Source organism: Psittacula echo (genome assembly GCF_963264785.1).
Source record: "Psittacula echo genome assembly, chromosome: 2".
Taxonomy (NCBI): domain Eukaryota; kingdom Metazoa; phylum Chordata; class Aves; order Psittaciformes; family Psittacidae; genus Psittacula; species Psittacula echo.
In genome coordinates, this window is record NC_137737.1 from 35,610,192 (window position 1) to 35,628,797 (window position 18,606).

At 35.2% G+C, this 18,606-nt stretch overlaps 1 protein-coding gene across 3 annotated transcripts in view; it reads right to left on the bottom strand.

Annotated features, from left to right (window-relative positions):
* The window catches only part of ANKIB1 (ankyrin repeat and IBR domain containing 1), a 95,845-nt gene that overhangs the window by 19,977 nt on the left and 57,262 nt on the right, over positions 1–18,606 (bottom strand). For all 3 annotated transcript variants that reach the window (XM_080611792.1, XM_080611793.1, XM_080611791.1), the window contains 6 exons: positions 17,874–18,056; positions 10,367–10,484; positions 6,770–6,978; positions 4,422–4,510; positions 2,974–3,118; positions 1,412–1,578 (listed from right to left, as the gene is read on the bottom strand). In XM_080611792.1, the coding sequence (XP_080467918.1) occupies positions 1,412–1,578; positions 2,974–3,118; positions 4,422–4,510; positions 6,770–6,978; positions 10,367–10,484; positions 17,874–18,056 (911 nt within the window). The remainder of the gene's footprint in view (positions 1–1,411; positions 1,579–2,973; positions 3,119–4,421; positions 4,511–6,769; positions 6,979–10,366; positions 10,485–17,873; positions 18,057–18,606) is intronic.

An 18,606-nucleotide genomic window follows, 5' to 3' on the forward strand; every position in this document is an offset into this window, starting at 1 on the left:
TGTTCAAGGCCAGGTTTGACAGAGCCTTAGGTGACACGGTTTAGTGTGAGGTGTCCCTGCCCACGGCAGGGGGTTTGGAACTAGACGATATTAAGGTCCTTTCTAACCCTAACTATTCTATGATTCTATGATTCAGCAGGGTGATTTATTTGAAGGTGCAGTATATATTTAATAAAATGTACCAAGTTTCAACAAGTTAAATTCATGTAAGGGTGAAAAGCATCATCCGAAAAGAATGCAGTTCTGGATTTTCTTTCCCCTCGTGGCAATATTTATACCATATAGTGAATTTTGAATCAAACCAGCAGAACACTGTTGCAACCTATAATTGGCTTCCCAAGTGCACCTGAAGAGATGCCTCTCGCAGAGTGAGACTCTAATATATAAATTCTGGAGAATCTCTTAGGGAATGCAGTACCAATTGCTATTACAATGGCTAAGCTGTAGATTACCTGGGTAAAATTTGCAGAACTTACGTAAGTATAGAACTGTGTGATGTGTTGACTGAACTTTAAAGATATAAAGCAAGCTCCTTTTATGCATACAGTAATGATGAAAACCCTCTGAACTGAGAATACACTTTATTTTCTCCAGAGGAACTCACTCATGTATGGCTTTTTTGTACTGTTAAGACTAATATGGCTGTCCTCAGCAAAACTTTCTGATTTATAGTACTGCAGGAACTCAAGGAACTAAGAGAGGGATTTGCTCTGCACTACAGAAAACTATCCAACCACTTCTTTGCTTTTGTTGATGCTGCTGTTGTCCTTTCCTTGGAAGTGCTGAAGATAAGCAATCTGAGGGATGTTTTTTAAATATCTTACAGTTTTTTATTCCTTCTTGAGCCTGTATCCATCTCAAGATTCAGCAGAAGATAACATAAAGGAAATGTGCTGGTCCTAAAGCGAACCAATGATTGAAGTGATCCTGCAAAGAGAATAGCTAACTATAAAGCAAAAGGTCCTTCATAGTTCTATTCAAACTCCAGCTTCTTTGACCTGATTCTACAAAAAATATAGAAAGAGCTAAAAATTGCTCATTTTCTGTACTGCAATGCATAATGTGCAGTGTTTCTATTATACTACAGCAATCCAGAGCAGACACAGAAATCCCTCCACCAATATCTCACCTCTCCTCTGCCCCCTCAGAACATCACAACACTCCATACCACTGTTTTGCATCTAACAGAGGCAATAATGAGTAAGACAGTACTATAAACCTTTGTTGTGCCCCAAAATAATAAACTATTTGTGCACATGAGGCAATTTAGTGCATGGATACAGGATAGTAGTCATACACCATCCATACAGATTTTTGTTACATGCTTGATGCTAAGAGGGACTTTCAAATTAACCCCTGGAATAGCAGCGACTGTTAGTTTATGTAATGTAGGTAAGTTTCTAGTACCAACCAGCAGAAAAGATGTCCTTTCCCACAATCTACAGCAGGGGCTTTTAGCATAGGGAAGCTAAGTGTATCTGATCCTGTTGAATTCGATCCTTGTCTTGTTAGCCTTACTGCTCTTTCACAGCCTGGTATAGGACACCATTTAATAGCAGGATTATTTTCAACAAAAGCCTGGGATCAAAAAAGGAAAAAAGGAAAATATTTTACTACATAAGATCAGATTTCATCATTGACACGAACCAATCTGTATTCATAATCCTTCCTTTGAAGGAACAAAGCCAACAAAGCCTAAGGACAATCTTATAACTACTTTGATGAGCTTTTAAAAATAATTATACAAAGCGAATAACTTAATCTCCACCTTAAAAATATTCTGTTTGTTTGAAATAACAACAGTACTCCCAACCTGTGCTAAGATGCAAATGACTTACACAGCAAACAATATATTCCATGTGTGCAAGTCAACTCCTTTGTGATATGGCTTACTGTAAACTTCTACTACATACGCACTACCAATATACTCATTAAAAAACCTGACTCTTGTAGTTGAAAAGAATTTGAATCTTACTGATTAAAACAAAAATCCCACAATATATCCCATCTGCAAGAAACTTGATATCAAAACTGGACTAATTCAGGAATTTACTTCCAATCTGTTTTGGTTAAGACAGTAGGTGTTCTTTTGTAGAACTTACATCTAATAAATAAGGAGAAAAAGGAACTTTCACTACTTTGCGGCAAACCTGTGCTGATCACCAGCCATGAACATGCAAAAGATTAATCAGATCTGGTATTTAATCTGCATCTTACTGATGCAGAGTTTGCCACTATGAATTAAAGAGACCCGTCACACAGAGAAAATAATGTATCGTAAATGAAAAAATATTTCTCTACTTTCTTATGCCTTGCCACCATTGTAAAAAAGCACATTATCTGAGACTAGTTCATTACTACACTAGGGTAAAAGAAAAAAGGTGAAATAAAAGATCGCTTTTAAAAACAAGTTGCAATGATAGAAACAAACACGCTAAAAAAGCAAACTGGAAAATCAAATCAAGGTTTTCCTACTTCCCTTCCTATATATAGCTATTATACCATGCACTGGATGGAAAAAGATTACTTCGCTTGTACCAATAAATTTAAAAAATGTAAACAGGTGCTATTTCTGCACATAAACAGTCTCTTGGTAATAACAATAATCCAAAACCTCTCAAAAATTTTACATTGCCAACACAAACATGGCTGGTTGAGGAAAAGCTTCATATGCCCTGTTACAAACACTAGTTTGATCAAATCATCTTATTAATACTGTATTAGGATACACATTATGAAAGTACTGCATTTGTGCTTAAGGAATAAATATATTATTCTTTCTTTTTTCTCAGTGGTATAACAAACATTGATATTATGGCACATAAATCAGCCCGTAATTCAGCATACATATTAATTTATGAATTTCTACTTGTAAAGTTACAGATATATTCCAGCATTTAGCACAGAAGCTTGAAGTTTTTCTTTATAAAATGGAATAGAGTTCAGGAATACAAGAACAGTTTGATAATTTACCTTAATGTCAAATTGAAGGTATCTTCTGTCCATCTCCTTGGAAACCACACTTTCTATGATGTCTACAGGCACAAGCTGGAAACAATCATATGCTGGGCAAAAAATGTTGTGAGCTTCACCTTCCTGAATTTTCAGATTCAAAAATCTGCCAGAATTTTGTCAGTCAGTATTTGTGAATAAAAAGTAAAAATTAAAATATGATAAATATGATAAAATATGATAAATAATAATGCTAGATTCACGGATATTCACATAAATCATTTTTTAAACAAAGAATAGGAATTGTCCCTTTCTGCTGAAAAGGGCTACAGATTTGATGAACAGCATAATTAAAAAGAAAGTAAAAGAACACTGTCATGGGCCAAAAGTGAGCACCATTAGCTATGCTTAGCCTGATGTGTTTGTGGCTTCCATCCTTGCCATTTAACAGAGACAGAGCTCTGCAACGTTTAATTAAACTCAGCACTACTTCTAACTTAAATTAGAAATGGAACATGTAAATGTAATTAATCTAGGAAATAATTAATTTGATATGCAATTAATTTTTACAACTGTGCTAGTCAAAATAGGTCTGCTCTTGGAAACAAATTTCTAAATGGAGACCTTTACAGTCCCTAAGCGCCAGAATGCAAGACAGAATGAGCTCAGATATCTGCAGGAAGCTGGACTTCAACTAACAGCGCACAAGGCTGCTTCGTTTAAAAGCTGTAACTTACCACTGACATCAACGATGGTTTAAAAGCTGTAACTTACCACTGACATCAACGATGGTACTCATCTAACTTAAATCACCTATAGGCCACACAGCTATTCTAAGTTAGCCACCTGGAATCCTTTAATAGTGAAGGTAGAGAGATCAATTCATCCCATCTTAGATTTATGTCTTAGAATGTGATAACTCAGCCCTGGCTATGCTCTAAGTTAGAAATGACTGTCACTTGGGGCTCAGAAAGATAAATCCCACCCTAGATGTGACACTGCAAACGCTTATCATTGAGCTGTAGCTCTGAGTGCACGCATAAATCACAGTACGCACAGTCCAGCACCCAGATTAGAATCACCATGTCAGGCCACTGTTCTCTTGGTAACTTCTACATTGCTGCATAACAATTTGCAAGACAGAAGCATGACTATTACTTTTCTTGCCACTTTAAAAGAAATGCCTTCTAAAAGCTCATATGGAAGAGAAAGAGCTCTTCCTTAACACAGGAGGAATGGGTTCATATAAATTTGGCTAGCTGTGCTGATATGACACTGTAACAAGACAATACAGTGGTACAATCAACAGACACTTTCAGTGACAACTTCAATATCTGATAGGGTCAAACCAGCACCTCTCTGAAACCCAAGCAGTACTTCAGTGTTAACTGTTTATGGTCTCTGACTTTTCCTCTTCAAAATGGCAAGTATGAAAGTTTCTTAAAAGATAGAAGAGCACATATACTCACGCCTCCCAACATGCTCTGCAGAAGTCATGTCCACAAGGCATATCCACTGGGTCTTCAAACACAGATATATTACACATACAAATGTCACACTGTAGATGAAAAAAATACTTCTGGTTAAGAAATACCTTAAAGACTTTCATATTGTTAGCAGGACATGTTACCTTGAAAAATATCAGCAAAAACCTAAAGAAGTGCTCAGCACGGGAAAAAATCTAACTCTAATTAGAAAAAAAGTTACTTAAGCCACAAAACTGGGAAAGATGAAGTATCTTGGTTTCTATACCTCCCTTATCAAACAACACATTTTAGGGTGCTTCCCATCATCCAAAGTGATGGGTGAGTCCTCCAGCTCAGTTAAGTGCCTCACCTTGCAGAGTGCTGGGCTCTCGGAGACAGAGTTCTAGGAACAAAAGTGACCTGGATTTTTCATCAGCTTCTCAGGCAGCCAGAAATTGAGTTTGGAGATTACAGAGACTACAGCAAATGTTTAGCATCTCACACAATCAGATCCAAATCAAGGTGAAGCAATTTGGTTGTGCAACAGCAGCAAATATTTTAAGTAATAATCTACATAAATACTATTCTTTTTTAAAATACTTCTGAGACTTTCAATCAAAACAAAGAATAACTTAAGTAACAAATATTCCAACAGAAGAAACGACTGCTGAATTTTATATAACTGGTTACTATAGAATATTGAATATTTAATTGAATATTGAGATTCTTACTCTGGAAACATTTAAAGCACAGGGATCAAACTACTCATTGCTTGTGGTTATGTGTGAAAATAAATATTTATATTCTTCAAGTAGTACAGATTTTTCTTTCCATTAGAACAAAGATTCCATGTAAATGTACTTCAACTTTCAATACATTAGATATTGAACAGACACAAGACTTTCAAAAAATTAGCCTATGGTATGCCACTGTTTAAAAACACTTGTGTTAAAGCCGAAACAAAACCAAACAAAAAAAGTTGGCCCTTAAACTGCGAAACTCAAGGCATTTATTGGTGGTTCAGTTATTTCAGCTTATTGCCTTGCCAAAATTGCATATTCCAGAAGTTGACAATGCATGATTTTATTACTAAATTGATATGAGTTTGCAATTTTATTTAAAATGTAACTTTTAAATAAGGAATTTCATGAAGCTCTGAGCTCAAAACAGCAAGTACAGAAGTACAGATCATTTACTGAAACAGTTTTAATTATAAGATAGGACGTAAATGCAAAATTTGAAAAGAAGTTTTACAGCCGGTGGTTTTATTTTATCTATTCCTTTTAGTTTTCATTTTTCTGAAGAGAGACTTCAGAAAGTCTACATTTTGAAAATATTATTTTTATAGTCCTTTATAAGATTTTTAAACTAACAGCAATCCTAAATGTGTAACTCTGCATTCTGATTTAGACATGCCAGATCTAGAATGTTCATCATTATCCAAACCTGCATTCCTGGCTCATGGACCACCAATGAAAACCAAAACATACAATGTAGAACTGAAGACATGTAAACTTTCATTATGTATTTTAATTAAGAAATATTCCTGGAAAATATTTAACTGCTAATGTAATTAAATATATGATATACAGCTTCTTTTCCAGCATTTTATAATTACAGAAATGAAAGATTTTATGCAGGAATGCAAAACCTTAATTTTAATGTGAGATCTAGGGATGATCCATTTGTAAGACTGTGTATAACATTCTAGAAAAATGCTTAGGTCATGGAGCAAAAGTTTTATAATGCTGCAGCTGCAGATTATTAAAAAGAGAATTCCGTCTTCCAAAAGAACCACACTGATTTTAATGAAAGGCGCTTTCATATTTCAAATTTGCAATAGCCTTGTAAACCGCTTGAAGCAGCCCACACATAGTAAAAGTAATTATAAGCCTTCAGTACACTAGTGGGCTGACATTTCAAAATGCAGACAAAGAGAATTTTGTTTTCTAAAGAAAAAATACTCAAAAGGCAGGGTTCACAGCACTGAGTACATTCAGGGAAATGGATACAATGAGAGTGAACATCTTGGTAAGTATGAGATGAGAAGCTCAAAAGAGCTAAATGCACTTGATGTGACTGTGGCTGGCTAAAATCCTACTTTGTGAGTGACAGCCACAGTGAAAACAGAGTGCTTTTTAGTAGCCAGATACTCAATTGTGTTAGTATACAGAATGTGTAAGGTATCAACTTCTCTGTTCACCACTTCTGGAAAGAGAAGCACACCTTACAGCTTTGCAAATGTATTTTCAGAATGAGATGACAATGCAGCCCTCCTGTCCACACAGGTGTACAATGATTAGAAATAAGCTCTTCTGTCCTACTAGTTTCAGATCTATTTATAATCTTACCACAGCTGTCTCAATGTCTCCTGGTGAGGGGGTGATTTCATCAGGGGAAGTTACAGAAGAGCGAGTAGTGCGTGGAGTTCGTGGAGAAGGGAGCGTATCCCAGGCATTATATCCACTTGGAGGAGGAGTTGGCATCTGAACCCCTGAACGCTGGCAGCAGTTCTCTGGATTAGACATCCATGCTTCAAGTAACTTCTCCCTGTCCCAGTCTTCAATAAAGATACAGATACAGGCCATTATAGACCTGGCAATGTTTGAAATACATTTTGTAACTGCACCCTCTAAAGGAAATATAAACATTAAGCTAAAAAATGTAGAAAAAAATATGATAAAGTATAAGTGAATGGAACTTTAGGCATTAAATTTTACAGAACATATTCCAAAATAATACATAATGCAATGTATTTATGTAACTAAATGCATTGCAAGCATCTCACTTTCCTGTAATACCAGTCTTAAGTAAAATTATTTTTATAATTTATTTACAGCAATTGTAGTAGCTGGGAGACTCAATCAGAAACCAGAACTGCAGTGACCTGCAAACACAGATCGAAGTATAACAGCCCTTGCACCATACAATTTTCAATATTTTCTCTAGGAAAAAATTAATTGTTCAATAGGGATTCACTTGTGTTTCGTTGAGAAGATGAAGCGAAGTGCTATAAACAAAGAAAGAAGACCAAGATACAACTGGATTACAAACACATTTGCCACCTAATGAGCTATAAGTGTTTATAGCACAGGTGATGTATTTTTGTGGGGGAACCCTCCACCCGGTATTTCATATATTCTTACATTCTTACTCCATTTTAATTCTGTAACTGTTAGTGAATGACTTTTTTAATCATAATTAACATTGCCTACTTATATACAAAAAAGAACTACTGAAACAAATGTTATTATGCAGATCTTAGAATAAAATTTTTCTCAATTACTGTTTGAAATGTTTTCTGTTTCTGATTCTTAATAGTAATACTAAAGCTATCTTAAGAATAGTGATTTTTTTCTATTAAAAATACTTCAAAGTTTTCATTTAAATGTAAATCTATCAAATTCCTACATGCATTTGAATCTCAGACTATCAACACTACGGTGAACTAGAATTCAGGTGAACTAGAATTTCAGAAGAAAAGAGAAATTTGTCAATTTTTTCCTATTGGGGTTTTTTAATGTTAGGTACTTCCATGGGAAACTCAATGTTATTAACCAAATGATCTGTCTTACTTTTGTTGAATTTTAGATTTTGTAAAAAAAGATATATTGTATTACGGTGCTGTATTAATGCTGGGGAAAAAAAAAAACCCCAAACATATTCTAATCACTGAACTTGGTAAATATTCTATAAATATATATAAAATCTACTCCCTCCAAATACAAAAAAATGCCTTTGACCAGGAGATGATTTAGAGATCAGGTGCTTACTTAAGCTAAAACATATTGTGGGTTAGTTTAATTTAATTTGTTTAAAGATGCAGACCCTGAACATATTTACATTTCAAAAGTTATAATTTTATTAGCATTTGACTGCCATAACAATGTTTTTTAACCTTGGCTCTAACTCTGCATATTTCTGTCTCCTAATTAAAAAAACAAAAAAAGAGGAAAACTCAACTCTTACAGCTTGTCTCAGTAAATTGTTACAGTTGTACTATGAAAGAAAGTAAAGGTTGTTGGATTAAATATTACACGTCTGTTAACTATTAAAAGTAGTAAAGAAGAATGATCTTTCGAAGAATTTAAAACATGTTTTTCATACATTAAGTATTAAGATAAGATTTCACATTTAGGAATTTCAAGATTTAATGCAAAAACATTACAATTTGGCATTTGATATTTCCCAACTGCTTAAGCCTTTGTAAATAGCTCAATTATTCCCTTTACTAGACTGAACCAATTCTACGTCTTCATTTCAAATAAAATAAATTATCTTTGAATAATTTCCAGTGTATGACTACAGCTACAGGCAAAATAGTTGACTTTCTCATGACTTGCAAATTCTCTGTGCTTGTTTCTCTATACTGGCCAATTGCATTAAGTTACTGCTACATCACTAGGGCAACACCAACAGGATGACCTTTCCAACACAGACTGGTTTCTTCCCAACTTTCAATCCCTGCTTCCTAGATGCTGGCAGACATTTCCCCCCAGTTTCCACCAACCTTGCTGCTTTTGGACTTAACCACAGACTGTGCTGCGAGTTTGAACAGCACTGCCATCATTTTCCTCTTCAAAGTATCTGCACAGGTTACACAATCTGCCTACCCACTTAGTCAAATGCTTAGTAATATTTAGCCTTAATGAGAGTATTTTGAGAATCAAAACCAGCATTCAAATATTGCACACATTATAAATACGTTATAAAAATAAACAAATAATCAGTGTTAAAAAACATATATGCAAAGACTGTGCCCTAAATATCATCAGAGTGGCACAAGTTCATATTGACTTAATTCAATGTTAGAGGAAACACAAATACCAACTATTAAAAGTAATCTAAAAAGAGGTAAGTTTCAGGTACCATACATCCTTGTGGAAGTCTGCCAAATGTTGTGGGTATAAAATAATGTTTTCCTACTTCACTTTTCCCTCTCCCTTTTATTTTAACAAGGAGAGCACAAAAATAATTGTGTATGAAAGCTTAACCCAGCAATACAGTGATGAGCACACAAACCATTAGCTGCCTGAGTAGCTCCTTTGGCATACAGTAACAATGTAGATGCTTCAGTAAGCGTTAAGTTTTGAATCACTGAATCAAAGCCTAAAAAGCTTCCACTGGGTTTCAGAGATACTTTTGTCTGGAGTGAACACACTGAGTTCAGAATATCCCCATTCTGACAACCCCAGTTTAAGTTACATGACAAGAGCACAGACTGGTTTCAGTGAAATTAAACTACTCACAAACACATGGAAAAGTATACCCTGTGTTAAAAAGAGTAACTACAAAAATCCTTCAAAGGACATACACTTGTATACTTTAAACCCCAAGACAATTTCCAACCATTTATTACAATGGTCAGACTGCTTTCATCGCAACAAATAAATAAATAAATAAATAGATCCGGTTTTATACACAAATATACAGAGGCAGAAAACCAACTGTCTTACAAAAACAGGTACAATGAATTTGACTTTTTTTGACATATAAAACCATAGAAGATCTACTTCTGTCTCTCTCCAAAATATGAAAACTCTTTCTCCACACTGCTTAAGTTAAAATGCCTTCCGTTATAATTCCTAGTTTGAATCACTTTCCTATGAGCTTTCCTGTCTGCCTCAGTGCTCTCTGACATACTGCAGCTATACTTCTTTCTGAAGTACAGTGTGAAATAGGAAAGTTCTGTTTCTCCACACTGCTAAAGTTAAAATGTCTTCCATTATAACTCCTAGTTTGAATCAATTTCCTATCAGCTCCCCTGTCTGCCTTTATGTTTTTTTGACAGACTGCAGCTGTACTTCTTTCTGAAGTACTGTGTCAGCTGCTTCCTGGTATTTGATTAATCATTACTTGTTGCTTACTTGAAGATAAAAAGTATACATACAACTGCAATTTTGATTTTGCAGAAAACAATTTCTTTAGCTTTTAAGATTTTGGATTACCATGTGCCCGAAGTAAAGCTTCTGCAGTAAAGAGGGGGGCTTGGAGCATGTCAGCGGATTCCACGATCAGCATATCCTTAAGCCTTCGCAGGTCCTGAAGTCTTAGTCCCTCATATGGCTTTGAGAAGAAGAAGAAAGACAATTTATGTCTAGCAGTATTTTCCAGTTAGTCTCTAATGCCATATTAAAATGAAAACATTCAAAGCATTGTTACTGATCATCATCCCAGCTGTGAGGTAATATGTGACAAAATTTATTCATTATGCAGACCAATGAGCATGCAAAGCTATGCTGAAACAGCCATTTTGCAGTTATTTATAGTATGATCTTTGTACATTCAAAATCTAAAAGACAGTATATCTCTGGAGTTCTCCATTATAGTTGGAGGCCATGTTCAAATGATAAACTACCCTAAAGTTGACTTTCATCCTCTCTCTCAAAAAGTGCTAGATGTTCAAAGAATCCAGCTCAATTTTGAAGGATTGGTATGAAAATGCATGACTAGATTTGAACAAAGGATTTTGGGAGAGAGCAAAAGAAAGGACAGGTTAACATACGCTGCATATAGATTATCTGATTCTAAATTTACACATTAATTGAGACCCAGTAACTTTGAATTGATCTGGAGGAGGATCCATTGAGACATTAGATAGTAAGAAGGGATACTTTTGTGAACAGAATCAGATAAGGGCCTTTTGAGGCAATATCCATCTTCACAGAAGCAGAGAATAGGAAATGAATAGGGTAGATGAGACATGCAGTTAGAGATTCACAGAAACAGAAAATGGTCGGGGTTGGAAGGGACCTGCAGATGTCATTTTGTTCAACCTTTTGCTCAAGCAGGGTCCTTTGAAGCCAGCTGCCCAGGACCGTGTCCAGATGCGTTTTGAGTATCTTGGAGATACTGGGGAGTCACTATACACAAAGATGTTAAAACTCTTTTTGAGAAGCAACGGCCAACTCTGATAACCCTACACAGAACAGCTACCTTCCTGGTCTGCAGCTCCGTCCCTTTATTACAACAGTAGAAAAAGGTCAAATTAGAAAGACAAAAAGGCAGAAATTTTAGGATTCTGAATTGGCTCCAACCAAGGTACCAGAAATGCATATGCATATTTTACAGACTCCTTTCTAAAACTAAGAAAGGAAGAACATGACAGCAAGTAACATATTTGTTAAGTGTTACACAGGTAAAATGCCCAAAAGGTAGAAAAACAAGTGGAAGGATATATACTGTCCCTCTGTAATGGACACAGAAAGGGTATGTGAAAAAATTACTCTTACGTGCACTGATTTTATTTATATAAAGGATAGCTAACAAAAGATTTAAAGCATTTGATAGAAAACTGATATGTGCTCAGGACTAATCAGGAACCTGGCCACCAAATGCCAACTGGCTTCACCAATTTGGAAAAGAAAGTACACAGTAATAGATAACCACAGGTAACAACACACATCATTATTATTTACCATTTGTATTTTGCTTTAATGTAGAACATAGTCCAGGACTCTCCAGTACTAGGCAATATGCACACATATGCATGCATATGTACATAGATAGACATGAAGCAAGAGACTGGTTCTGTCCTTCCAAGTTTACAATCTAAGTAAAAGGCCACGGTGCACATAATCGTTTCAGGAGAATAAGCAGAAAGAAGAAGAGATGGATACCCTGGGCTTCTACGCGATTTTGGATTTTTGAGACACCTACTCTAAAAACTTAACATGCTTCCTACATTGTAGATATCATAACAAACTCTATTAAATGCAACTAAAAAATTAACTAACTCCCTCAAGGGCCTCTTCCATTAGGTAATCAGTAAAAATCCAGGCACTTCTCTATATTAGAAACTTTGTGACTGGCTGGAGTAATAGTGCTATGGCTTTGGTGCATTGGGTCTTTGTCCTTTTTGAGAAAGCACAAAAAGCAGAAGAGAAATGGAATGTGAGTGCCCTGACCTTCATCTTGATTGTTCAAGTTCAGGGAGTTTCTGTATGTCCTTCCATTGCTGATCATACATGACTCAGTAAAGGACAATCTGAACGTTAATGGCTTGCACTGAAATAAATCTGGGCCACTTGATTCACAGCATGCTGGAATTTGGCTGACCTACTTAATTTCTTACAAAAGAGATCATTTATAAAAACATGTCAGAGAGACAGGGACACAAACAGCTGGGTGCCTGCATGATTATAATTGTGCGAATATACTGCAAAAGTGGAAGCAAAGACTAAATTGTCTTGACTGAATCTGAACTGCATTTTGAATTGCAATTGTAAAACAAGTATCTTTGTCGGCACAACAGCACTCAATTCTTGGAACACTACACATATCATAAAAATAAATGTCCCTTCTGTTAAACCTGCAGCATATATGCATATTTTAGACCCTAGTATTTTATTCTGAAATGCAGATATGCTTAAAATTATACTTAACTGACTGGTTCTAGGTCAAACACTGGCAAGTATCTCCTGTGAGCAGCAGACTATTATATTATCTCAGCTGGAGCATTCCACACAACCCAGCAGGGATTTCTGGATCCTGAGGTTTTAAGAATCCTAATTTTATCTTTCTAAGTAATGAGGAAACTACTTCTCAAGAATGTGTTTGAAACTTCAGACATTTGTTTCAGAAAATGATATATGAGCCCACAGAAGCAGCGGAAAGAAAGGAAATTTTAAGCTGGCGCTATCCAGCAGCTTAATCTGAAGATTAAGTCTTAAATCCAGAATGAAGACTTTATACAATAAGAACACTTAAAAATGTTAATGTGTAGAAGTCTTGTAGAGACTTATGAAGACACAGTCTTTAGTTATAAGGATGTATATAATTTGTGTAATACCATAGGTTTAACTGCCTCAAACATTGATGACTTATCTCTGCACTGCCATACACTGTGAAGGATTTTGATTACAGTTTATGATGCTCAGAGACCTCCTTTAATATTCATTTACGGAGGAGCTCTTTATTGATATTTCCTCTGAAAAAGGCATTGTTCAATATTAGCATCATTTAACTATATAATGATTTTGGAATATACTATTTGAGTTACTAATTAAATGCACTGCTGAGCTTCTCATTACAGATTTCAGCACTTTGGTATTCTCAAGAGCCCTTCATTTTAACTATTTTCTTCTTAAGCTTTTACTACTAATGTTTAGATATCATAAATTATATAACTATTTTTCTCATGGAAATACTTATAATATGTAAGTTGATTAACAATTAATTTCAAACTATTATTATTTTCTTCACTTGTAAAGTACCATTAAAATAAGCAAGGGCAAAGTAATTCTTTGCTACAGTGATGACTATATAATTAAATGGTGTCACATATACTTCATGTAAATATTCTCCTTTATAGGTGGAGTTCTATTGTTAATGGAGTCTTACATTAAAAAAATTATCTATACTCCATTTAACTCACTGAAGCATAACTGTCTGCATTATATGTACGTATGTCTTAACTACTTGTAGTCCCCTTCTCTCTTTTCACTTAATACACCATTCTCTATCTGTAGAGACAAAGTACATTTTAAGCATTTTAGATAATTCTTTGTATTTATATTTACATCATATATATATTTATATAATATCAATTCTGGAACTGAAGGAAACTGTCCCAACTATATACATTCAATAAATCATTCACTAGCAGTGTATTTCTACAGTATCCAGTGGCACATATGTAAAATGAAGGAAGACATATACTTTGCTATTGCACAATGTATTTCAGTAAATCTGACTGAGAGCCAAATCTGTCCTGGATGACCTGCATTGAAGTACTGCTCATTCCCAGGTGTTTCTTAAGTAATTTTAAAACATTGTATGATGTGTTTGAAGTGAACGTGCCTGTTATCTTCCAGGGATACATCAACAAGACAAATATGCTGCCATGGCAGAATAAACAGCAAATTTAAAGACTGCACAAATAAAACAAAAAAAATTCATAAAAGCAGTTTAAAAATAGTTACAGTCTTATTATATATAAAAAGATAAATATAAACACAGATTTTATATAACGATTTTTTTTTTTGAGATTTTTCATCAACAAAGTAAGAGAACCAAGACAAGTCATCCTAGATATTCTCCTGGCTTGTTTTCTAGTACTCTAATACTGCCAATGTATCATATATGGATTCTGTTGCTACAACTAACTTTGTGTTAAGAGAGTTACACTTTACGCTCCATTCTTAAATTACTTAGCATTTCCATTTTATACAGGGAAATACAGATTATGTACGTTGGTACATCGCTTTCCTTTCAAACTGCATTTTCTGGGAACACACTCAACAGTCTTGTTTATGTTTTGAAATTATTAGGGCCTGTTTGCTACCCATTTAACTGCAGTCTCTAATTTGATCAGTAAAAAAGTCTGAGGTGTACTAAACCCCAAATAAACCAGAAATGCTGCTTTAAAAGTATGCTTCAGGAAGCACTGTAGTAAAATAAGATTTTAAAAGGCTGGGTAACTTTATAATGGAAACAGATTTTATTCAGAAACCCTCTGGAAGGAATAAACTGAAGTGCTGGAAGATGGACATCTCTTTGCTGTTGGGCTCTGAAGCTCGAAATATGAGCCTACTCAGCAACCTGTACTCCTTGACAGCTTGAGAGCCCCTGTAATCAAAGAAAGGTTTGTGCAAGTTATTTTTTTCACTACTCAAAAGTGTTTCAATTCTAGATGTGAGCACTGGTGTAATTCCTTGGTAATATTTCAACGTGAAGAACAAAATGAATTGGTTCTCAACATCAGAAACAAATCATTGTTATTACCCTACACACACTTAATTCAATTACATTGCACAGAGCACTCCAAAAATGTTTTGCTCTGCATGAAAAGGAGGATTATTTTCTGCTGTAAACGTGGCAGGTCTGGAAGGTGAGGTACTGGGTACTATCATTTCGGATACTATTGTGCATATCATAAACGTTGGAGTTAAGCCCGCTTGGCTGTTTTGCCTGGGAAATAATCCTACTCATTGTTTTCAAATGTTTTATCTTTTCCTCTGACTTTCATACAGGAGATGAACTGACTTTGAAAACGCATTTCTTGGTGTTCTAAAGTTTTCTTAATTCTTTATGAATTATTTTTTTTTTATGTTTTGGAAGGATGTTAAAGGGCATTACCAAACAATTACAATCTAAATACCATGTTAAGCAAGCATTTTGCACACTCATTTCCCTCAGTGTTGAGTATTTTTCAAAAATGAAATTGAGAAAAAAACTAGAGGACTATCTTTGAGTGGCATATTTTGGTGAAGAATATGTGTTCTGGGGAAGGCTTCTGGATCACATCTCATGCCCCACTAAGATTAACAGCTGGAGGTTATCACCACTGCCAGTCCTAAGCGCAGCTTTCACGCCATCCCAGACATTTGTCCACAGACCTGGAGGATGAGGACATGTAGACATCTGCATTGCAGTTCAGTGCTAGTCTTTCAAAAGGCTGCTCTTTTTCAGCTGTTTTTGATCAATCTGAGATCTAAGACTGAAAAATTAACTTCCCCTGGCTACATGTTCTTGGAATCTCTTGTGCCAGCACTTGTGGTGTTACAGTTACATGGAAGTTAGAGAACTTACCCCACTGACAAGTCACAAAGAAAGAGCGGAAGAAAAGAAAGGAAAGGAGCAGACAAATAGAGGATTGTTCTGTGTGAAGCCCCAAGACCACCAATCAGTGTACCAAATTCCAGGCTGACATTTTTTGGCTTGTGAATCTTTAGAATATGTGGGAAAGCTGCCCTAGTATGTTGGATGGATCTAGGTCTGCAGGCCTGCCTGTATTTCAGTTCTCACTCTCAACAACTTTGCTAAAAACAAGTCAAATGAGGAACAGAACTGTACCTTTGAACAGTCTCAAAGTGACCCCAAATTAATATAATCACCTTTTACTCGAGTCCCTTGTAACTATCAAGTCTTTAAGCTGATATTGCTCTAAGTATCTACCTTAAACAGCCATGGGATATTATTTTCTCCTGCAGAAAAGCCTGTTCAAGTGATTCTTGATTTGCCCCACCCATATTTGTAAGTTTCTGAGCTGTGCTGGTGTACATGCCAGCAAAGCCATGATATAAATATAATGATAGAAATTATTCAGGTTAAATAAAATAACCATGTATCACCATCTTGAAAACTTTTTCTTGTTTTAAGCCAAATCACTGTTGTGATCAAGTCAACAACATAACCATCCAAAGAGTTCTAACTTGTACAACCACAAAGGAGTGGTAAACTCCAACTGTGGCAGGAAACCGAAGCAGACTTTACAAGTGGTTTTGCCAACTGAGAAAATATAATTACAAACTATACTCTTGCAACAATTTGGGTGTCTCAGTATAGGAATATTCAGAGAAACTAAAATGAGTTAATTACATTTGCTGTTTCAATGTACAATTTAAGTATATTAAAACTCATCTCAAAACCTCTCATCTAGGAACAAACAATTTAATTAAGCTTGTTTATATTTGAATTTATTCAAGAAAATTAGTCAGAAAATTAATTGAACAGTACAAAGACTTTCTTACTGCCAAATAAAGGTGACCATGTGTGGCATTTTTCAGGGAAACACTAAATGTGACCTAAGCCTACTCACATCTAAATATGAATTAACTCTCTTTTAAGCCTCATTAGGCCGTAACTGGGCTTAGCTAGTAAAAGGCAAGGCCATGCTACTTTTTGAAGGAGTAACCATACAGAAATCTCTTGTCCTTTAATTTATACAGAATTACTTAGTAGTATTCACTGAATCATAGCATATATGTATATATTCTTGTTTAGAAAGTTAGTTGATTAAAATCTGATAACAGATGGGGGAGAGAACTTTTGCTCAGAATCATTTTAGTCCAATTATCCTTACCAAATCACAGCCTTTTGTAAGGCATATCAGAATTCAAGCAAATTTGTGTCAGTGAATTGTCTCTTTCTTTCAAAAACTGACGTCAGAATAACGCCACCTGTTACTACCGGCTTTTTATTCAAGTTCTGGAATGCAGCGGCTTCAGGCATCATGTTATAAAACAAGAAAATAAATGCACTGTTTTGAAATCCTTCACTACTCAGCTGTTTTTTTGGTGACATCCAACCCTGTCTCAGTCTGGGAAGATCCACCAGAACATTTCCCCCTATTCTATCCAACAGATTTTCTCCTGCTTTCATTTTCATCCAGAAAGGCATCTTAAAAAATATGTAAAAAAAAAATCTTTATTTTAGAGAAACTGTTTCTCAGCTTACTGCCCCCATTGTACTTTGTATAGCCTCACAGTCTGCAACACTTTCAAGACTGTCCATGTAAGTAAGTATATGAATAAAACTTGTCTTTAGTTTTGTCAATGTATTTGTTACATTCTCCGAGCTGTAAGAGCTGTGTTATAATCCAACGGTTTACAAATACACAGTACAATGTATTTCAGTACCTACTGAAATACTTTGCAGAATTTTGTCACAATGTACCTGCTACAAATTAAAAAAAAAAGTGTAAAATAGCCTGAATTTAAAGTATCCTCTGACCTCTTTTTTGTCTAAAGCAGCATATTCAGCTTCAATGCTTTCAGCTTCAGGATCACGTGAAAATACCATTCGAGATTCCAGGTTAAGAGCCAGCTCTTTGTGGTGTTGTTTCTCTGCACAGTCACATGGGGTATCTTTATTTTCATTTTCTGCAAACAAATCTCCACCATGTTTTACCAGAAGCTGAAAAGTAAAACAGCAAAGCAAAGAGTTATTAATTACTAACTCTAGTAATACCCTGAAGAAAAGACATGTCAGTTAAGAAGACAACAAAAAAGCATAGAACAAAAAAGATGAGATAAATACAATAGCAATGGTCTTTGGGAAACAAAGATTATCTATTGTTATTAAATAAATTAATACTTGATTTCATACATCATTACATACAATTATACCTATAGCCACAACAATTCCATGGAACCACAAAATCTCAGAAATACATTACAAGGCAACCCTGTACAATTGTCTCTGTTAAGTTTTAAAGACTAAAATTCTGCTGTACTGATATGGTCAGTGCTCCATAGAAAATGAGGGGCCTGAGGACCTCAAGTACCTGGCAAGATGGAGCTAGAGACACCTTTAAATATTTATTGTATATGGATATAACTTGACCATTTTTCTTAACATAGCCACAATAAAGAAGGCTCTGAATATTCTCTGAGCAGCGTGCCAAGTGCATAACAACTCAGAATAAATAATTTTAAATCATCACACAGTAGATCTGTCAATGTGT